Source organism: Anguilla rostrata, chromosome 5 (genome assembly GCF_018555375.3).
Source record: "Anguilla rostrata isolate EN2019 chromosome 5, ASM1855537v3, whole genome shotgun sequence".
Lineage (NCBI taxonomy): Eukaryota > Metazoa > Chordata > Actinopteri > Anguilliformes > Anguillidae > Anguilla > Anguilla rostrata.
Window position 1 is genome coordinate 31,003,959 of NC_057937.1, and position 23,890 is coordinate 31,027,848.

The 23,890-nt window shown below is 41.4% G+C and overlaps 1 protein-coding gene across 1 annotated transcript in view; it reads left to right on the forward strand.

Moving 5' to 3' along the window:
- Positions 1 to 3,702: 3,702 nt before the first annotated feature.
- The window catches only part of kif18a (kinesin family member 18A), a 74,194-nt gene continuing 54,006 nt past the window's right edge, over positions 3,703 to 23,890 (forward strand). The window contains exons 1-5 of the mRNA XM_064335780.1: positions 3,703 to 3,912; positions 5,104 to 5,449; positions 21,194 to 21,351; positions 22,802 to 22,906; positions 23,285 to 23,395. Coding sequence (XP_064191850.1) covers positions 5,134 to 5,449; positions 21,194 to 21,351; positions 22,802 to 22,906; positions 23,285 to 23,395 — 690 coding nt within the window. The 5' untranslated portion in view covers positions 3,703 to 3,912; positions 5,104 to 5,133. The remainder of the gene's footprint in view (positions 3,913 to 5,103; positions 5,450 to 21,193; positions 21,352 to 22,801; positions 22,907 to 23,284; positions 23,396 to 23,890) is intronic.

Consider the following 23,890-nt stretch of genomic DNA (forward strand, 5'->3'; position numbering starts at 1 on the left):
CTCTACTGCGACCATGGCCAGGAATAAGCGAGTTAGATAATGGAAAGTGCTAGCCTAAACACTACTTGCAAGTATCACAATGTGAGCATTATATGTTAAATGAACTGCATTTGGCAACAAGCGTTTGTATGCATTCAACATGTGACTTGAATTTTCTGAAATCAGCCTCAAAGTTCAGTTGGCATTGTTGCTGCTATCTGCGAGTGAGTTGTAACTTACGGTATAAAGGTACACAGGGTTGGCAAGAATAACTTTTAAAATGGATGGAATTGATTTTCCTTGGAGAACAAATAAAAGTGAAAAAAGTAATTGTATGCGCCATCTGAGTCATCAGTGGCCATCTTTTATTTATGTGAGTCACCAGCCTGTGGAAAATACTTCTACCAAAGTTACAAAGTTGTTTTTAGGGAATTTCCCCATCATTTTTACATGCCTTTTAAAAATGCACCCAATTTAGGATTTTCAGCTTTTTCAAGTGGAATGTTTGCACTCTGAAATGAATCCTTCAAACCCTCGATGACATCTGTCTGCTGCTTAGTTTTGCTTTTTGTTTTTTTTTTTTTTGTTGTTTTTTTTCCACTGACAGAGGATTCCCCCTCCTTGATTATTTCTGTCTGTGATTGATGTTTTTCATCTGAAAATGCCTATGCCTATAAAGTTCTATTGTTGTTTTTTTACCTGTATGGACTCATCATCAACTGTGCAAAATAAATGTATTCCATTGGTGCACAGACAAAAGAATAACAATAAAATATATAAAAATATGAAGATAAATGATAGGGGAGTAGATTACTGTCACACCCAGTCATTCAAAGAATATTTATGTTTGACATTCCTTGCTCTCAGCCAGTGGCCTATTACATCAACTAATTGCTTTTATAAGGGTTATAACTTTTCTCTACTCCTATAATTAGTCAAGTGATTGCAACTATCCAATGGCTACAGTTAACCCATGTGACCATAACAGAGTATATTCAGCCTCATCTGTCTCCACTAGGATTCATCCTTCAAATTTTATTCTGGTCTGTTGCTATATCACTCTTAGGATCCCCTTATGCTACATCACTACTGGGTTTATTTATTTATTTATTTATTTATTCATTTATTTATTTTACCTCAGTCACGTTTTTGAGTTTAGCATGGCTGATAACATTACAAAACTGAGCCCAGCTGTAGTTATATCTGAGGATTTTTCAAAAAATGTATGAAATCCAATTTCTACATCGTTATCCCCCACATTATTTCACTGGGGATACTGACCTCAAAGTTACACTTTAAAAGTTATAGACTTTGATAAGCCAGCAGCTCAGAAATTGTGCCAATAACTGCCTTAATGCATTTTACTTACTTTACTTGCCAATCTAACTAACATTTTTATTATAACCCACATACAAAAACTTTTGTATATGTATACAATAGCATGAACATTTCACAATGTAATCGGGATCATTTGGATGATTTTAATCAATAATAATAAAAAATTGAATGAATCTGATGCTGATCAAATGAAATTTGGATTTGCAACACTTTCAAGAACATCTGTTGGGCTGGATATGCAATTGAAACTAATTTCCTAATACTTGCCAATCAGAATTAGCAAAAACAGACAAAGGCAATCATAACAAATGCATAATTGACTAAGCAAGGTAAATCATTAAAAGGGCTGGTAGATGTGCAGCAGTGACAGGGCCTTTTTCCAGGGCTGATGGTAATAGCCTTTTCTCTCCTTTCCAGGTCATATTTCCAAGAAGAAGAAGTGGTGTTGTCTAACTGCAAACAAACAAGGGGGTTCAGTCCATACGTAGAGAAGATCCATTATTTGAAATAACAGTCACCATACAGTGGAGAGAAAACTCTTTTGTCTCAACACGCGCAGTAAAGGCCGTTTCCCGTTACTTCCTAGGCTTCACCACCTGGCCCCTTCTACTCTCTCCAGTTCCTATGCTCTACAAGAAAAACAGCCAATCGTGACTTTCCTAATCTGTCACTCACAGAGTAGAAAAGCCTTGAAAATGCTAGAAGTGGAAATTTAAGTAAAGGCAATTTATTTGATCAACGAAATGTGGTGATTGCTTGCAAACATGAACTAAATGCTTTTACGTTTATTTTTAATATATTTTAACTGCATTTATTGTGTGCAGTTCAAAAAATGTAGTTTTTCGTTATCTCGATGCATTATTTCACTGACCTATTCTTTATTTATTTCTTGAAAACATTTATAGCACTAAATTCACTCCAGATATGCGCTAGCACAATACTATTAAACTAACTCAACAGTGCTTTATTCTGATTTGGCCCTTCCTTATATCAAAGAGTTTGTAAAAGAGGCCAAATGTAGTGGGTCACTGAAAAGAAGATGTATTGGTTGGAAAGCTGATGTTGAAAAAATGATCTAATGCAGGATCTTCCAATAGTTTTTCTGATGTAACTCCAGATGAATGCTCACAAATTTACACAACCCCAACACCCCACACACACACACACACACACCTTTGTTCCATTTAGCCGTGAATATATTTGCAATATACCTCGACCCTTCATGCCTGATTGCTTTATTATATTTGGATTGTTGTGATGTTCGGCATTCAGTAGCCAACATTTGCAGATTTGAATAAGACAAATAATTACATTTTATAATTTACAATTATTTTAAAAAACCTTTTTTCCCCAAAATTTTCAGGCAACCCCATTCTGAAATCAGGCAACCCCACATGGATTTGCGACCCACAGTTTGGGAACCCCTATTCTAATGAGATTTCAGTACTGCTTGTTCGGTTTATAGCTATACAAAATGAGATTAGCCTTACAATAAAAATAAAATGTATAAAGCTACAGCAATGTAAATAATTATTAAAGGGTTGTATAATATTTTCACACTCTTTATGCTTTACTATCACTTTCAAAGTGAGGAACATTTCAGAGTTCAGGCTGGCCCCCCATTCCCAGTCTACTGTTGTTTATTTTTTAAGTAAATGAGCACTTTACAATCGCTGTCACTGTAACAAATATAAAATATACAGTGCTACAATGACTCATCTGATCTGATTAGAAATAGATTTCCCTGAGTGTCCAACCTTAATTATTCTCAAACTTGCCAGTTTTATTGCGTTTCAGCTCATCAAATCCACCCTTATAATAGGATCAGGAGTACCCCAGTAGTTTTTTAATAAAGGCTATGTTTAACTATCTACTTTTAAATTCTGAAATTGTGACAGGCACATTTAATCATGATTAACAGTCAGATCAGATTACTAAGGCAGAATCTGGATCATAAAACTTTAGAGAAACCAGCTATTGTTCAAATATCTTGAAAATACATTATGAATAGAGCTCTATTGTTTTTCTATTTTGAAAAGAGCATAAAATGTCAACCCCATAATAATAATAATAATAATAATAATAATAATAATAATAATAATAATAACGAATGGTTCAAGCTCTACTGTAATTAAGAAATATTACAATCGTTTTCTAGGATTTTAATTGAATTGAGGAGATTTTACTTGGCTGCCCTAGCAGAATGATTTTACCTGGGTTTCAAATGAGAGCGTAATATTTTTTGCATTCTGAATGCGCAGCACGGGCTGTTTGCATAGAGTGTATCTGTTTGCAGTCTCTTCCTGTGCTTCACCTCCACGCCCCTCCCACCGCCCCTGTTCCACAGACATAATAGCCATAAACGCGCTCATTCTCAAGCACAGAACAGTATCAAGTGACAGTAGTCGTCTGTGGTGACGTCACTCTACGTTGGGTTGAACCATCCAATCCGTTGTTGGGAACGAAGAGTGGCTTGTGTTTGAAAATCTTCACTGTCGTTCTTGCTGGAAATAAGGGTTTGGCATATTTTGCGTTTAGCTTGTTGACCGTTTTAACAAAAAAGCTGGCTGGAAACCAGAATTATCCACACAGACTGTAAGTTAATTGTAAATATTTTTATTTGTTGAATGAATATATGGTGTAATTCGCAAGCCATCTAGCTAGTTTACTCAAACTCTTGGTTTTAGCTAACTAGCTTCAATTGGCTAGGACAGGCCGGTTCAATTGTTTAGCTAGCCAATGTTACAAATGTGCATTGTGCAGCGCAGTTACTATTTAGCTATTTTAACGTTTCATTAAGTTGGAAAAATATAACATTCATTAATGCATTTTGTAAATGCGATGGTTCAAATACTAACTAGCTTGTTGGCAGCCAGATAACGAGCTAGTTTTGTTTTAGCTAACACTCGGTATAGGTAACTTGGCTAGCTAATGTAGCTACCTAGCTAGCCATCGTTTTATGTTTTCGTACGGCGATATATCAATTTGGGGGTGGAATCGCATTACGTAATGATAACATTTGCTAATGAGCGTTACCTACGGAATATCTATAAAGTTTGTCAAACTGTTCAGTACTTGCGGTGAATTCTTCGCTCTATGTAATATTAGATGACAAGATAGCTAGGGCTAACTAAAGTGGGAAAGGGAATAGCATTGGCTAACTCGCTTCCCAGAGAGAGTAGCCGGATAGATGGTTATTTGAGACATGATAAACGCTAATCTGTAATGACTATGTTCATGTTGAGCATGGTTCAAAATTGTCTTAGCTATTTATGTGGCGCGGAAATATTTCTTTCTACCGTCAAGGTAACTGTCAAACTAGGCACGTGTCCGCCACATATACACCAACCAGCCAATACGGCTTATTTGGCTCCTTGAAAGAGTAAATGCTTGTTGGTTTTTGTGTAACATATGATAATTAATAGCATTCATAGTTATCAGTGTGGCTATCTCGCTGCCGAAAGTTATATTTTCTTACATTATTAATTCAAATTTTCACCTGAACAATTCCACCCTTTAATAAGAGACATTCTTAAAGTTTCAGCTTAAGCGTTAGTAACTTGGCTGTCTGTTGCAAATGTATTTCTCGTCATAGTTTTGGTGCACACAGACGACAAGATGTTATTTAACTAACTCAATTTTCCAAATAAAATGTCATTTTTACGATGATGATTATTTTTTTCTTTGAGTTTTAAAAATTGTGCTCTGGAAGAGAGTGAATGTTTTTCATTCAGCAAACCAAACATTTTGTTGCCACATAACCACGTTTTAATTCTTTGTTTACAGACTACACCGTGGGAGGATCAGGCGATAACAATGTCTGGAAGTGACATGTGCAGTCATGTTAAGGTGGTGGTTCGTGTGCGGCCCGAGAACTCAAGGGAACTAGAAGGCAACTTCAAGAAAGTGGTTCAAGTTGTTGATAACCACATGCTTATCTTTGACCCCAAAGAGCAGGACATGACCTTTTTCACTGCACAGAAACGCTGCAGAGATGTCCGTACGAGAGCCAACAAAGACCTGAAGTTTGTTTTTGATTGTGTTTTTGGGGAGACGTCTTCACAGATTGATGTTTTTGACAACTCTACCAAAGATATCATTGATGGAGTTTTGAATGGATATAACTGCACCGGTAAGATCACTCTTGCTAAAATGTAACAGTCAGAAAGAATAAGTGAATAAATAGTGTTAGTCTGTTCTTAGGCTGCAGTAAGAAATTCTTCATCTGGGCAAAGTACTATTGGAGTGGTCTGAATTAACAAGTTCAATTTTAAAGTTAATTGTTTTCCCTGCATTGGATCATTAGAGAGCTGTGTATCTGATGGACATGTTATATTTTGAATGCTTACAACTGAACTTTTAAATTTGGTGTGGTCAATCCAAATCGTAGTTTGAGTGACAGGGTATTGGAGTTTGTCGACTCCAGAAATTAGTCATAGTGTGGGTTTGTGTGTTTGTTTGTTAGGGGTGCCTAATGGGGAATTATGGGGCCAATATTTGACTGGCGGAATTGGTTGATGCTGATACCTATCTACTCTAATGTTTTCACATTCATGGAAGAGTGTTTGTTTGTGAGTTTGGCTGGTAAAAACAATAAATAGAATATAGCAAAGAAAGAAGAGCTTCAAATGACTATGATTGGGCCTCTTTTTGAGCATGAAATTTTCATTTAATATGCAGCATTCATGCTGTATTCTCATTATTGGCTGATGTAGATAATCTATATTATAGTGCACAATGTATGCAGTATGTAGGCTATGTACATATGAAGATTGACTGCATGTACACTTAAGCTGTCAGTGTTATTCCATTGTTTCGACCCTCCTGCCTAAGCAGGACCAAGGAATCAAACTGGGATGAACAGATTGCAATTTTTTCAATGGCAGAAGAAGTGCTTTTTTTGCCCCGGAACAACATCCAGTCCCTTTGGCAAATATTTAGGAGTAGGTTAAGCTTCTCAAGATGTTGTCATTTACATTACTTAAATGTAGCCCTGTTTACTTAACTAGTTTTGCTGACATCCCCATGGTCTTTCTTTTTAATGAATTCAGTATGTATGTTCCAGTGTAAATTTGCCTATGAAAAAAGTACACTCCCAGAATTACCTCTGACCATTTTACTAGCCAGTTTAAATACTTTTTTATCACCTGTGAGCGAGCACCTTGGGGTTTTTGTTTAGTTTTCCTAAACTGTAAGTAACACAGCAATTATGAATGTGTGGCCCAGCTGAGACTATTTAAAAAGTGAATAAAAATAGTTTTATTAGGCCTATATATTTATCATTGTTAAAGGTGGAAACATATTTCTGTTGCTTGGTTATTCAATACTTAGCCATTTCATATAAAGCTCCACCCCACTATATGTATGTAGGGTTTAGATGAATTCTAGGCTTGTGTTCCACACTGCAGACATTGAGCTGCAATGCTGGCCTGGGTCAAATTTGGCCTCCCTGCCCCTGGCATAATTGATTTTGCTACAAAAAAAACTTGTTTGAAAAGGCACATACTGACATTGTCAGGGGATGCTGCTCTTTTCTGTACAATCGTACATAAAGCCATTCGCAGGGTTACTTCTGTATCCCATATGAATCTCCAACTGTGTTGAACAACCGTGTTGGTGGTTCTTTTCCTGCAGCTGCAGAGACAAAGTCTCAATATTCAGTATTTTTCAATAAGTAGCCTACTTCTCTGGTGCAGCTGGTAACTTCTATTGGGTACACATGAATGTCCTTATTTATTTATTTATTTATTATTACCCAAAGTATTAACATTTCTGTGCTTATATTTTCAGCAGCAGTCATCTGTTCAGTATGTATCTGGTCCTGCAAACCAACTGTACTCTGACATTTAGGAAGGAAGTTAATGAAGTAACCTTGTTTATTGAAAAAAGTACATTTTGTTTGTTTGTTTGGAATTAACATTTTTATTCAAAAGCACAAATAAGCCCCCAGAAATTTGTTCTCATCAGCTGTGGAATGTTTCTCCACATTATAGATTAAGCTTTTCCACCAGTTGGTTTGCTTTTATCAATAAAATCAAACACTGGCAGCAGATATTAATTATGAATATTTTAAAAAGTTGAACTGAAATTAATTCTATTAAAAATGATGCATGACATAGTTTTAACAAAACCTCCGGCATGATTGTGTTGTTATTGCAGATGTATGCTGTACCTACTGTATTTTAAAGAGCTTTACTGATTTGAATCTATTTGTTTTGACTTTGTTGCTTTGCTGACTAGCTAAATGTTATTGCTGTTGCAGTGTTTTGCCTGCCTCAAAAATGATGCGAAGGTGGTATTTTAATCATGATCACATGATTAAAATCGATTAGTTGGATCTAATTTTGTGAAGTTTACTAGGGCTGTGTTCCAAATTGTATAGCTGTGTCCTGTAATAGACCAAATCGCGCTGGTCTGGATAGAACACAGGTCTTTCACACTGACCGCGTAGCACTACGTTACTTCCTCGAGAGAATGGAAATGCATTTGAAAGATGGCGGAGACGGAGGTGGCAGCTCTACTGGTGGAAACTTGTGTGCGACCCAGATCTTCCAAAGTAAGGGAGCACTTTACATTCAAAAAGCTGAACTCGCGTGGCACGGGAGCACAACAGTGGTGCACGAGCACCTGAAGAGAAAGCACATTGGAACTATAATTGTTGATGAAGAGGGCTAGGCACAATATGTTAATACAAAATCCTCATCAAAACAAACAAGCAAGTCATCGACTGCTTTTCAACAAGCTCCTTTTATCGCAAAGTAAATGAGTTTAGCTTCAGTGCTTGAGTTTCATTTCGAAAACTTTCGTGGTTGAACTGCGTGACAGCACCACGATTGCCGGTGGGCAGTACTTGTGCACAAGTTTGTTTACGGTCTTAACAGCATGTTACAGTGATAGCTAACTAACAACAGCTTGCTAGCATTCCTTATTTATTCAAGATTCAAGATTCTTTATTGCCATGTGTAACTACAATGGGATGCTTACTCCCCATTCGCTCCCGCAGTATAAAATCTAAACATAGATTCTCAACAATAAATAAAAAGTAAGTACCCAATTACAGTAGAAAGTAACTAAGTAAGAATTATCAATACTATGGCACATTATGGCGGGTGGTGCAAAAATTGTGGTAAAGTGATCAAGTGCAGTACAGTAATGATAGTGGTATGATTGATACAATAAGGTAGTAATGGCCAAAATGTAATATTGATGCAACAATATAATGATAGTAATAGCAGCACTCCTAATGCAACAATCTGGCAGATGACTCAAGAATGTTATAAAGTGACCAGTGTAGTACAGTACAGTGAGAGTGGCTGCTTGCTGTATAGAGTGCCTAGTGCAATTATACAGTAAGTCCAATAATTTGGCAATTAACAGTTCAGTAGGCGCACTGCCTGTGGGTAGAAACTGTTCTTGAACCTGCTTGTCCTGGTTCGGGATGCTGCAATACCGGCGACCGGACTGCAGAGGGAGAACAGTTGGCCTTGTTCCGACACCTGGTCCTAAAGATCTCCTCGATGGATGGAAGTGCACACCCGATCCTTTCCGCTGTCCTCATGACCCTCTGGATGGCTTTCCTGTCCTGTGCAGTGGTGTTGCCATACCACACAGTGACACCACCCGTTAGGACGCTCTCTACGGTGCTGCGGTAAAAGTTCACAAGCCATCGTGTGCTTATGCCGCATTTCCTGAGGCACCATCGCGTCAGCTGGACTACCTCATCTCTGTACTCCGTCTCGTCGTCGTTGCTTATCAGGCCCATAACTGGTATCGTCTGTAAACTTGATAATCCGGTTGTTGCTGTGTATGACTGTACAGTCCACGCGTGAACTGAGAGTACAACCGAGGGCTGAGGCAGCAGCCTTGAGGCGCTCCGGTGGTGAGGACCAGAGTGGATGAGGTGTTGTTCCCAATCCTCACCACTTGAGGCCTGTCTGTCAGGAAGTCCATAATCCAGTTACAGATGGGGGTGCCCAGGCCTTGGTCCCTCAGTTTCAGGACCAGCTTGGAGGGAATGATGGTGTTGAACGCAGAGCTGTAGTCAATAAACAACAGTCTGGCATAGGTGTCCCTCCTGTCTATGTGTTCCAGGGCAGTGCGTAGTGCCTGTTTGGTCTGTATGCGAACTGGAGTGGGTCCAGGGAGTCGGGGATGCTACTGTTCATGTGTTCCATGAACAATTTCTCCAGGCACTCCATGGCTATGGGTGTTAAAGCCACTGGACGATAGTCATTGAGGTCTGTTACCTTTGTCTTCTTGGGTAACGGCACAATGGTTGTCTCTTTGAAGAACACTGGGATGACCGACTGCTGCAGTGATGCGCTGAAGATGCTTTCACCCTCCTGAAGGTTCTGCGGACCTCGGACTCAGACAGTTGCAGTACGTAGTCCTCTGGATGGTTAGCCATTTTGTTGGTTGGCTCAGAGTTCTCCCTCTCAAAGCGAGCATGAAACATGTTCAGCTCGTCTGGTAGGGAGGGGTCAGTGTTGGTGACTCCTCCTGAGCTCCCCTTGTAGTCGGTGATGACCCTCAGTCCTTGCCACATACGTCTGGTGTTGGAGCCCCCGCACTGTGATTCCAGTTTGTTTTTGTAATCCGTTTTTCCCTTTTTGATGGCCTTTCTGAGGTCGCACTTGGCCTTCTTGTAGAGATTAGAGTCCACTGATTTGAAAGCGGTACTTTGTTCCCTTAGTTTGTTACGGATGTCTGGGTTCATCCATGGTTTGCGGTTTGGAAATGAACGAACAGTCTTGGTGGGGATGCATTCCTCCACTAGCATATGTTAATGTATCCAGTGACGTGATCTGCGTACACATCTAGGTCTTTGGTCTTGAATACACTCCAGTCTGTGATTTCCAGCCGGCCCTGCAGCTGTAGTATGGACTGCTTCTGTCCCTTCCTACTGATGCACATGCCATTAATGGCAAATTGTCTAGATTTTTATATACAGTATCAGTTAAATTTCCATTTTATTCTTCTTGGTGCATCCCCAATGTCCATTTATTGTAGTCGTGATGTAGTGATAGTGATCAGTGATCAGTATTTGGCCTTTACATCAGCAACTGTTAACTAAAACAATGTTTCTTAACCTTGGTCCTTAATGGGTACTACTGGATTGGATATTGGATGCTTCATGTTTAGAGGGATTATTTGCCTTCTTAAGCCACTCTATGTCAGAAATAGGTATGCATGCTACAAGGAATAAAAGTCCCATATTCACGTTGTAGTATATTGCAAACTGTTTACATAAGAGAAGTGTTTTAACTGATCAAATTAAAGACTGAGTTTGGTTGATAGTGTGGACACATGGCCACTAAAACTAACCATTTGTAGATAAAGAAGAATTAAAAAGCCAAAGTAAATGATAACAAGCCAAACCTCCAATGTATTAATAAGTTTAAAGAAAAAAAACTGAGCCAGCCTTAGCTCAGAGCTTGTGAATAGGCTAACAATTCTGCATAGCAGTGCGGTGGAACTGCTGTGTTCATAGTCCAGCTTGGTCTCTTGCTGAAACCACTGTCGAAGCCATTCAATGTAGCAAAGCCTGTTAACATTTTGTATGTTCTGTTTTTATCTTCTTTTTCATCTAAAAAGTTGAGCTCCTTTTAAACTGTAGACTTCAAATAACTTTTGTCTTTGAATATTATAAACACATGCTGCTATGTGCACTTTATAAAGAAAGACCCTTATTATTATGAACAGATGCTTTATAGGTTACATTTGCATGTTTTTGTCTCATAATGTTCATCTTCTACCAGCTGCTGATTATTCACATATAAATATCCATAATGTCATCCCCTCACATAATTGACATAACGTTAGGCTTCACAGTCCGATCCAGACTTCTTCGCTAACTGGTTGCTGGAAATAATGTTTTAAACCATTGTAACCACATTCACATCAATGTAGCTAGCTATAGATTTTTAACTCAAAGTTGTCTGCTCAGAATTGTTTCTGAAATATGCAGGGCTCAAGCTTTCAAAAGTAAAGAGACATGCAGGCGGGCAACTGGAGAATTCCAGACAGTAACAATGTATATGCAACTGCCCCTTTAAACTCCAATTTGTTAATATGACATAGAACATTAATACAGCTTCTTTATTCAGTTAAGAACATTCCCTTTTGTGGATACATTTTATTTGACAGAATTGCCTTTGGGACTGCGTTTCCAATTTCGTGCTCCCACGTTCAATGACAATTCAAACCCTGCCTACATTATATTATAACACTGCAAATGCATATCTACCGAAAAGTTAACAGCAGTTATTAAATTATTTTGTGCCAAATAATGTCTTTCAATATAATAAATTACTACTACTTACCGTATCATAAGTAAATGCATTTAAGTCATTTGACCTGTCAATTGGTCAGTTTTTCAAAGTGCCTGTAAGAACTTCACAGCCTCCTTTTCTTCCACTGGCAGTGACTGCTTAAACTTGATTATCAATAATTAACATAACAGCTAATTGATTCATTTTTGTACCAACGCTTGTGTAATGAAGCTCTTGGTGGTTAGGAGTTTGTCAACGTATGGGGTGTCTGGTCAGGACACGGAGGTCTTCACTGCCCATACTCTGAGCCTTTTGCACAGCCGCCCCCTGATTCGCTGTGCGAATCAGCTCCTTGAAGGCTCAGTGTCCACTGGGGCCATTGTCGGAGTATCCTCTGGGATAGCTGGTAGCTCAATGAGTTTGACCCTTTGTGACCCTTCCCACTGGCCACAGTGCTCGAGGTAACCGCTGATCGATCACCATCACCACTGTGCCAATGGTAAGATTTCCCGTCTCCTTCACCCACTTCTGCCTTGACTGCAAGGAGGGTAAGTACTGCTGCAGGAAGCAATCCACTCCCGTTGAATAGAACAGGGGCTTCATGAGGCGGCCCAGAAGGATCCAAAACTTGCGTCAGAGTTCCGCAAAGACTCTCTCAGCTCCGGAATGGAACAGCTTGTCATCATACTGCCGTATGATGAGCCTGGTGACAGGGTGTTTCGGTTCTAGCACGATTGGGTGCACAATGTCGTCTTCCAGGCTGGTAGAACGGCGTAACCTACCGCCTACACGGACGAGGCCCTTGGAGATGTTGTACTCTGGGGTGAGTGTTATGAGCCGACTGCCGGATGGAACAGCTTTCCCTGTCTGTAGGCACTTGATCTCTTCTGGAAAGCTATCATTTTGCGCTCTCTGTAGGATTTGGAGTTCGGCTTCTGCGTAGTTATCTGCACTGAGGGCGCTTGGCTGGGAGGCCGCTCCGTGCAGTGACCTACTAGTCGCCTCAAGGAGGTCTTCAAAGGTGGAACATTCATCAACAGGCGGGATCTCTGGAGCAGAGATGGTCGATGTGAGGTCACAGAACGAAGACTTCTTCAACTCTGTCTCGTCTGGAACCTCCTCGAAAGACGGCAGGGTTGGCCAGCTGTCACGTGGCTGCTGAAGGAAGGCTGGACCATGACTGAACTGGTTCGGCTTGGCGAGGTCAGACAAAGTCATCCCTCTGGTGATGGCATCGGCAGGGTTATTCTGCGTGTCCACATACCTCCATGACCGGTGGTCTGTCAGCTCTTGGATCTCGGAAACACGGGTCCCCACAAACACCTTCTATCTGCAGGACTCAGACTGTATCCAGGTTAGCACAGTGGTGGAGTCAGACCACAGCACCGTCTCTCTCAACTGAAGGGTGAGCTCTCTCTGGATCACCTGGGCGAGCTGAGCTCCAGTCAGGGCAGCACAAAGTTCCAAGCGTGGCATCGATTGCTGTTTTGGTGCCACTCACGAGCGAGCTGCACGAAGGCCACATGGACATGACCTTGAGAATCTTCACCACGTAGGTATGCGACTGACCCGTAGGCGGAGTCTGATGCATCACAAAAGACGTGAAGCTCGAGGGTGATGACACTTATATCGATGCCAGATGGGAAGTAGCTCCGGGAGAGGCTGACTGATGGGAGCTGAGGGAGCTCTTCTTCCCATGTGTTCCAGGCTTGCAGGAGATCGGTGGGCAAGTGTGGGTCATCCCAGTCACGGTCATTAGCCCACAGTCTCTGGACCAGAGCTTTGGCTCTTGTGGTGAAGGGCAGGATATAACCTAGGGGGTCATACTGGCTTGCTAGTCTTGTCTTGTAGATATTTTGCATGGTTGTCTGGCTTGGGGCAACCAGGCGGTGCCTGTAGTGGAGTGTGTCCTCCTGGGGGTGCCAACTGAGACCTAGCGTCATCTCTTGAGCTTCCCCATGGGTCTGGGAAACCAACCTTTCGCTGCTGTCAGACTTGGCCTCCTTGGGCAAGTGGCAGATCACTTCTGGCTGGTTACTGGCCCACTGGCGGATCTCGAAGCCACCTCTGATTAGGAGGGCTCCCAGCTTCGTCACGAGGCTCCTTGCTTCGTCTTCAGTAGGTAGACGCTGCAGACAGTTATGGACGTAAAAGCACTGTTCCACACTGTGACCAGGGTTCGTACGGTCATGAAAAACCTGGAAAAGTCATTGAAATTTAAAATGCAATTTCCAGGCCCTGGAAAAGTTATGGAGAATAATATTTTTTGAAAAGTAATGGAAATATAGCTAAAGTTGCATTAAATATAATTACTAATTAATCCAATCATAAAAATAGTATGTATAGTAATAAAACGTAAATTGGCACGTAACCTTCGCGGTATTTTGGTGGTGTGAGAAGTTAATTCGGTCTGGCTCAGTCTGTTTACAGGCACGCCCAACAGGCACGCTTCTGCTAATGTAGCAGTTAGTAAACGTAGGCCCTACTGTGCCGACAATATGCCAGGGAAGTGCAGCTTCAATAATAGGGGGCTCGAAATTAACTTTTTAACTTGCTAGCACTGGTGCTCCCAACTCCAAAAAGTTAGGAGCACCCACCAAAATGTAAGGAGCACCAACGATATATTCAATAGTTTTTTTTATTGGTAAAAAACTACAATATAACAGTACGGTTTACAAGTAACAGTTAAACTGTCACGCCTAAAATGTGTCGACTCTTCAAGGAATTGCATGTTATGCATTCAAACGACAAGGCGCTTCTCGTCACATTAATACCACTAATTAAATCAACCGCCAGTAAACTGCATCGGAGAAATTAGCTGTTTGAACCGGGTCGCTACACATTAACGTTTCAAAAAAAAAAATGTTCGCTTCAAGTTTTCAGTTTTCGATAATGCTAATAAATTAAACATAAACTTTTGTCTTCAGTTAACGCGTTAGCTCTCTGTGTTGCGTGACAGTGGAGTGATTGAAGGCTAATATTAACCAATTTAAAATCAGCATTAAAGGTAAGAATGTCAAGCTCACGATGGGTCACCATCAGCTCACAAGGCACATACTGACTGTACTAACTAGCGAATGTACAGAGAAAGAGACGTTCGACTGGAAAAAGAAGAGAAAAAAAAAGGTCGCACTCGCACAAATGCTCCCAATTATATTTTGAGGTCGCACAGATTAAATTTCAGGAGCATATGCAACCAAAATGGTCGCAATTTCGAGCCCTGTTTTAGACATTGACAAAAATGTTAAACTATTCGAATTAAAATATGAGAGAATGCATCTAAGTGTCTATCTGGTGTTTATTTGTTTTAGAGAGGCACCATATGTTTCAGATGCAGACCTAATTTTACTTAGTGTTACAATAAATAATTTTAAATCGTGCCGCTGAGATAAAGTCATTTGTTTTGGTCATGGAAATTCAGTTAAAGGTTGTGGAGAAGTCATGGAAAAGTAATTGAAAACCATTGGTGAAAAAGTGTATGAACCCTGTGTGACGTACATCCTCTCCTGGTTGGCTGGACTCGATGACGTGTTTCTGGAGAGCAAAGATCGCGCAACAAGGGCTGCACGTCGTTCCGAAGGGCAGGACTTCCCACTGGTATACTGAGGGTGACTCATCGGTCTTCAGGTCTCTCCAAAGGAACCTCAGCAAGGGCTTGTCTTTGTCCAACAGGCGAACCTGATGAAACATCCCTTTGATGTCTCCACTCATCGCGACTCGATGTTCCCTGAAGCATAGGAGGACTCCAAGGAGTGAGGGAGTAGGTAGTTGTTTAGACTCTGTCCGCCTATCTGGAAGCTGCAGTTGAACACAATCCGATCTTTGCCATTATGTCTGACTATGTGGTGTGGCAGGAACCACAATTCTTCGGATGTGTCAGGTTCATGGGAGTCTTCGTGGCGTACCCAGCGACCTCTAGTTTCTTGATCTCCTCCTAAGTAGATGCACGCTGTGAGTCTTGAGCTAACCTCTTCTCTGTGTTCCGCAGGTTTTTCATCACAATTTCCTTTGGAACTTGCAGCTTAGGCATGGTTTGGACTCGCAGGAGGGGAGTAGCATAACGATGCACTTCGTCGACCTCTACACGGGTGGTCTCGGCCTCTAACAGGTCCACTGCGTACTTGTCCTGTCTGGATCTGGTCACTAACCTCTCACTCTTGAAAGGCAGCGTGTCCAACTGCCACAGTCGTTCAACTTGACGAAACAGCTCAGCAGAATGAGTTGAAACTCCCGTGAAGAAGCACTGTGCGGGCGGAAGCTTTTGCTGAAGGTACTTAGCTGGACCCTGGAGTGTCCAGCCGAGATTAGTCTTGACTGCTGCAGGGCCACCAGGGGGGCCCAGGTGCACTGGCTCAATCGGAACGATTAGACTGGCTTGGTCAGATCCGATCAGGAGGGTTGGCTGAGCTCCATCAATGGGTGGAATCGGCAAGCCTGCCAGGTGTCGATACTACTTCTGGAGCTGGGAAACTGGGTAGGTGTACTGAGACAGGCCTAGGTGGTCACCTGTGAAAGCACCTTGGATGAGGAACCTCTTTCTGGGCTGTGTTACAGACATGATGGCGAAGGAGACACGTGAGCCTGGCAGTGTCTTGATATCCTGGCGGATGGTACGAAGAGTCAGATCTTCTGCTTGACCCCGCATTCCCAGGCGGCGTGCTGCAGATGAGAGCAGGATAGTTCTCTCCGAACCATCGTCCAGCACTGCATATGTGTTGAACACTGTCCCGGTAGTACTGGTTGACTCTGACGATCTTCAGCAACACTCGGCTATATCCATTTGGCTGATCTAGGTAGTGAGTCTCTGCTGTCGATGTGATGGCCGCTGTGTTGGCGGGCTCATTCTCACTTCTCTGGTTGACCTCGTGCAGAATGGAGAGGTGTTTAGACTTACAAAGTCGACACGGCTTCTTCAGGTCACAGGCGGAGGCTAGGTGAGAACGACCACATCTCCAGCACCTTCTCTTGGTTTTGATCCAGTCCACCATCTCCCCTTTGGTTAGCTTAGCGAAGCTCTCGCATTGGCTGAGATAGTGTTCTGAGTTGCAGTAAGGGCAGTATATCTTAGCCTTACCTCGGGTCTGAATGGAAGGAGCTGCTTTGGAGGTTACGTCTGACTGTGGATCTTTGGAGCTATCTGTCCCATGTATCACCGTAGTGACCTTCACCTTGGACTTGTACTTGGAGTCTTTCTTGTCCTTCTCGCTGTGGGCTTGAAGGGAGGGCTCAATGTCCAGGCATCTGACTTCAGCTTTCAGCCAATCCGAGAAGTCAATGAGTGACAGCTTCAACTGATCAGGATCCTTCCTGTACTGTTGTCGACGGAACTTCTCTTGCTGGTGCTTGGGGAGTACTGAGGAGGCGCTTCATGTTTGAGCCGCAGTGGAGTCCCTCGCGACCTTCTCCTTTAACGCCGGGCACCCACCGCACACATCGCGTAAGCGTCGCGTAAGCAGCACGGCGAAGCAGCACGACGCGGCGCGTAGCGTGTCTCCACTGGTTCCGTTTGTGTCGCGCAAAGGCTTGCTTAAAGCTCTATATTCCTAGTAGCTCTCGCAGTCTGCAGTGGGATTACATCGTGTATTTCACGTTTGTTCACGACTGTTGATTATGGGTTAAGTGAATACTTTGGTGAGAGACCCTTTTCAGTTTGTTAATTTGGTAATATTTCGTTAACTCGTAAATACGTGAGAAAGTAAACGCTTTCAAGAATTACCATAAACTTAAATCGCAACGTAGCCTGCATAACAATCAAACTCAAACTGTATTCATTTATTTGCTTGGTTAACAAGTGTGCCAATTTCATGAAGAATATGTAATGATCATAATAATAATAAATAATCCGTAATCAACCATTGGGAATCCCCGTGTTGTCTTGTCATTCACGTCAAAACATTTATAGGATCAGATTTAGTAAAATCAGCTAATCATGAAAAAGACAGTAACAGTTTAATCTTGAAGGGATATGAACACCACAACGCCATGAACACCGGAAGCTTTGAAGTACAAGCGCAATAAAGGCTTGCTTACAACTTCATTTATAAAATAGGTGCATTTTCATCGGCAAGACCACTAAATAATCTGATTTTTTTTAAAGCTCTGTGGATTATCTGATTTTTATTAACAAGACCCCTTTGAAAGCACGGCAAATGAAGACATCGGAGAAGTCAAATAGGCTGAGCAATGGTTGGTTAAAAACTACATCCCAACACTCGAGCTAACAAACCCCTGCTCGGTGCATTCACTTCTACGTCATTCAATAGGCTACGTCTTTCTGTGGTGTATTTTCAAATTTACCCCACCCCCTCCGCAAAATAGACAGCGAAACTAAGTTTGCCTTTTCCCCAGGTTCCAGTTATTTATTTTTACAAAACGAAAAGGCTTGTATTTTTTTAGCTGCTTATAAAATATCTGGGAGGTAACTAGGGACACATCCCCAGTAATATAAGGATGAAATATAAATCAGAGCATGTATACCTAGCATTTTAGAGCATATTTCTGTGTATAAACAGGCCAACGTGATGCGCGACAAGCCGAAAAAATAGAACAGAACTGCTTCAGTTCGCTTGTGTCGCGTGAGCTTCGCAGCCGGTACGCGACGCGTTCGCATCTGGTGGAGACGACGTCGCCCGCTGCCGTTGTAATAACAGTACTTCAACTACGCTTCAGTTACGCGCGTAGTGCGCTCGCGGTCGATACGCGTGCGGTGGGTGCCCGGCTTAAGAGACTTCAGCATCCCGACTAGTGACTGCATTCTGGTGACGAACTCGTCGAAAGCCCTATCGTCTCGGATGGGGGGTAAGCGTTCCATGTCCTCTATCTCCTTCAGCGCGGACTGATATGGGCGTTTGTAACGCTCATCTAGTGCCTTCAGAGCTTCAGAGTGGGGCGTACTAGACTCTGCATGGGCTAGCACAAGGCGATGGGCTTGAGGTACTTTCACATGCTTCAGCAGGATGGTATACTTGTAATGCTCAGATTGCGTGGGATGCAGGAGGGTGCTGAGGGAAAGGCGAAGCTCCACATACTGGGCTCTATCTTCTTTCGTGAAGTCTGGAAACGTGGGGCCTTCTATATTGGGGGGATAAGGTGTTGGCATGACCGGGTTCCCTGGGTAGGAGGGGTAGGGCACATAAGGAGGTTGATATGCTGACTGTTGCTCAAGCTGATGCGTGGGCGGATGCCTGGGTGGAGGCAGATACTGTAGCTGAAGATGGGAAGCTGGGTCATGTTCGTTCTCTTGCTTGATAGCCTGAAGGCTATGGCGTGGGTCAAGCATGGGGGGATTGAGGGGGATGAATGTCTCGGCTGAGAGGTGGAGGCAATGGCCACTTTTGGTGGTGGATACTTAAATCTTCTAGCTGATGAGCCAGTTCTGCAGCTACACTTGAGTGATCATCAGTTCGGGAATGGTGAGGGGCACTGGCAGGGAGATACTGCTCACTTGCTCTTTCTGGGTGATGTGGGCGAGCTGGTGTCTGATGCCGTGACAGCCTCCTTGATGACTGAGCTGAGGACCGAGGGGAATGGCGCTGCAGGACAAACTCCAAAAGCTTCGTCTGCCTCTTGGCTGTCTCACTCTGTTGCCGTGCTGTCTCCATAGCTTGCTGCACGATGGCTTCATGCTCACTCCACACCGGTGGCATGGAGGATGTGCTCCTAACAGGACTAGGCTGTTCTCTCTCCTCTTCGCGCCTGTGTATCTGCTCTACATTCCGTTGGTCTGTATACTGCACTAAATAATCTTCCAAATATCTTAGTCGCTGAACTGCGCGCACAGGGCGCACAGATGGTGAAGCAGGGAGACTGGTTCCTTCTCTACTGGCTGCCATATTGGTGACTCTATCCGGCTCGAAGGACCATAAATTGTAATGAAGCTCTTGATGGTTAGGAGTTTGTCAACAATATGGGGTGTCTGGTCAGGACACGGAGGCAGGAAATTCTTTTGGGGGGTTTATTATAAATGGAATGCAAATACACAGGCACAGGCAATCTCTGGTCTCCTCTTAGGATTAAATCAGGTGGGTGTGCATGTGTGTGTGTGTGTGGTTCTAAACAAGGAAAAAGAGATACAGTTAGCCTACTTCTACACTTATTATCAGCCGTACATTATATAGGCTACATAAATCTCTCTATCACCCCTAGGCATCAAACATTATTTAACTAGCATCACGGTTAGACATCTTGAATATCAGCTATACAATAACATGAAATAAACGGTGCTAATCACATAGGTTACTAAACGCAACGGAATATTCTACCGTATGTAGATGCACAGTCGCAAGGAATAACACTCAAATATACCTAGCATAAATCGCCAATCTGTGGTAAATGTTAACGGAATACTGCTGATAAAACTTATACATTATGCTATACAAATTACTATCAGACAATGGATTCACTAATAATCTAAACTAAATATCCTTGACGATACAGAAAGGTGTACTTACTGCTATTTATTGACGCACACAAAGGAAACTTAACTCGCTAGAAATTACCGTTGAACTGACTAACTTTGCACAAAATTAAGTGGCAAGCGCGAGCCGTAAACGAAAGGGGCGTTGCCTAGCAACATGGTTAGGTCTTCACTGTCCATACTCTGAGCCTTTTGCACAGCTTGCTTACCAATAACTAACATAAGCCTAGCATGTGTATTTCTCAAGCGGATTGTTTAAGACAATGAATTTTGAAAGGGACATTTTTGTGTGTCAAACATGATAAGATTATATTTTTATTCCATATTTAGTAGCTGATGTTGATAGTAGAATTACATGGTGTAATTCCACAAAAATTTCTACTTTATTTTGGTACTTAGTGAGCAGTGTTTTCACCGCTATATTAGCATCCCTTCAAGCTTTTGTTGGCTCAAATGGATGCTATTGTTCGGTGTTTCATGCTTAGGGGGTATAGTTGCAGAAGAAACTACAGGGAGGGGGGTGCTTGCTAAATGGATCAACTGCGCGACAATTGTGGTACTTAGAAACTCCGTATTTAGAATTGTTGTAGTGTATTGTCTACTAATAAAGTTAAAATACATTGTTGTTTCCACTCATAGTTTGGTTGCAGGAGTAATGAATGTCTTCAGCAATCTGGGCAAGCCGGTGTGCCGACTACTAGGGGGCCAAACTCCATTTGGAAAAAAGCCATTGTTTGCCACTTACCTGTGGAGACTAGCTCTTTGAACTCGTGGTTTGTGTGTTGTGATTGCTTTGTTTTTTTTATTGCAGGACTGAACCTAAACATCATATTTGGCTTTCTGCTCCTATTATATAAAACAAATCAAGTTAGTAATTGCCTCGAAAGAGCTATAGGGTAATTTCTGGTAATTTGTATTTGTCCTAATATTGTAGCTTGTTCTTCTGCCTAGTTGGCTTGGCAGAGGTTAGGTCAGAATAGTGTTCACTGTGTGAACTAAACTGTGTTCTTGGCTAGAAATAGCTGTACAAAATAAGTATTATATCTTACTGGACCTGTGTTTTGTAGTTGTCCATGACCATGAAATGCACTTTTGTACGTCGCTTTGGATTAAAGCGTCTGCCAAATAAATGTAATGTAATGTACAGCAGTGACCAATTGTTTACGTTTTCATCCTTGAAATCCTTCAGTATTTGCCTATGGTGCAACGGGAGCAGGGAAGACACACACCATGTTGGGATCTGAAAACAGCCCTGGAGTGATGTATCTCACCATGAATGAACTATTCAATCGAATTGATCAAGTCAAGAATGAAAAAATTTTTGATGTTGCTTTTTCTTATCTTGAGGTGAGTTTATTTATTTATTTTTGCCTGTTGACCAAATAAAATGAAACAAAATTCCTTATCGGAAGGAATCATTTTTTTTCCCAGAGCGAAAAAAAAACTTAATTCCAACCACCATATCTAAGCCAGCAAAGCTCATAGCAGCTACTGCAAAAGATTTTTGCAGGAGTACCATGATTAATTTTAAATTCTAAATGAAAGAAATCAAAAGTAGGTGTACTTGTTAGGTGTGTCTGATGGATCCTCACATCCATTCCATTAGAAGAAAAATAACTAGCCTATCAGGAACAGCTAGAACAACAGTGGCATGTGCGTGCTTCCACCATCTTTAACATCTGTTTTTAGCAAAGTCAAACATCCAAAATGCTAAAATTAAATAATATTTTTTACCTCATCTCAATAGCAATCATTGTAAGTTTCATCCAAATTCTGCACATAACCTTGGCATCATCTACAACTGGTAGATATTACCCAGTGTTCAACAAGCACTATGTGCTTAAAATGGATTGAAGGTAATTAGTCATTTTGTTCTGTTGTAAAAAAAGAATTTGAGGTCATTCATCTCAGGACAGTTCAAGTACAGTTTTGCAAGGTTTTGATATTAACATTTGGAAACAAATATTTGGAAAGTGTGTGAAATGGAAAGAAAATATGATTATTAAATAATAAAAAATTTGGCAAACCAAAACTTTCATGTTGAATCCACAAATTAAATTGAAGGCAAACAAAAGCCCTATTCTGAAGGGATTCGTTTTACCCATGCATGTCCTGTAATTGCAGTTATTACCTAATATTCCTGTGATTTTAGTCCCATCAGAATCTGCCATGTTGGTCATTTTTACCTGGCTGCAAAGTAAATTTCCCGGGCTGAGTTACATACTGTTTTTTTTTTTTTGGGGGCACATAAGTAATGGGTAGTTCTAGTCCTGTGTGAATAGACATTAGCAATCATTTATATTTAGCATACTTTTCTCCACATTGAGGGTCTCCTCACGCATTCAATGTCTTGTTTTCTTTTTGGAAGTCATGTCTATTTGTCTATTACTGTGAAGTGTGCCAATTTCTTTAGCTACCAGAAGTTTCGATAGCTGACATCCAGGACACAGTCAGTAATTGGGGTTACTGTGGATTTTTAAAAATCTCGTCAGAATGCTCCCCTGGAATTACCCACATAATAAGTTTAAAAAAAAATGTATTACAGGGCCTTTTTGGGTAAAACTTCCCGTCAGAATAAGGCTAAAGGGAAAAATATCTATCGCAGATATTCAAATATTATAAATAGATAGTTTGATTTCAGAGGAGGCAGTGAAAATAAACCTTTTGAAGAAGTTTGTGTCAAAAAATTACATCATTTAAGTGGGTTTTTTTTCTCCCAGTCACCGAGAATGTCAAACAGTCAGAGACTTATATACATATAGTACTGTAACTCTGTGTGTTTGTGTGTGTTCTGAAGATTTACAATGAGAACATCCGGGACTTGCTGGCCAGCTCTGGATCCCTGGCTGTTCGAGAGGACAGTACCAAAGGAGTGGTGGTCCAAGGCCTCACCCTACATCAGGTAAGAGAACCTGTCTGTAACAAGGATAATGCTGTGGCACAGGGTGAGGTAATGGTGGTACTATTAAGATATGAACAACACCATACAATTTGACCTATATACAGTGCCAATACCATTAAAATTCAGAAAGCTAAAAGCATTAGTTTTAATATTATGTACAGTGCTGCTTTTTTACACCCAGTCTATTTGTGTAATTATTTTTTGAGATGGACTTGTACATCCAGGCTTTCTGTATTAATTTCATTAAGCAGTGCAGAATCCAGTTATGCATTCTTGATTCTATACTTGTGTTAATTATATACGTTTAATTTCTTTTTTTGACTGCTCTGATTGACTCCAATGAATCCGTTCTTACAAATGTTCTTTGCAATTTTCTAGCCTAAATCAGCTGAGCACATCCTTGAAGCTCTGGATTATGGCAACAAAAATAGAACGCAGCACCCAACTGATGTGAATGCTTCCTCCTCACGATCCCATGCAGTGTTCCAGGTAAACGCATGACAGTTTTTAATACAGATAATAAGACTCTGTCCCTCACCATACTCCCAGGCAAACGCCATATGATAAATTGGTAGTAACTAGTAGCTACTTCTGGCCTGAGAAGAATAGTAATACAGTGCAGCTGAGTTTGTTATAAAGAGCTCCAATAAAAGCCTTTTTGATCTGATAAAATGATGCGCCCTTCAACTTAAATAAAAAATGAAATGTTATCAAGCTGCATATTGTATGTTCCCACCCTTTAGGATAAAATGGAAATCTTTACAACACATGGGATGGCAAGGTACGACTTGGCGGAGTTTGCCCCATACCTTTACAGCACGGAGAGTATGGCTTTTTTCAGGGTTTCCTACATCAATAGCTACAATAACCACAGAATCTCAGCCCTTCAGAACATTAAATTCTGTAACTTCTGACTTCATGTAAACAGACAGAATTCACAAGCAACATGTCCATACCTTAAAGCCCCAAACCTGGGTTATTTTG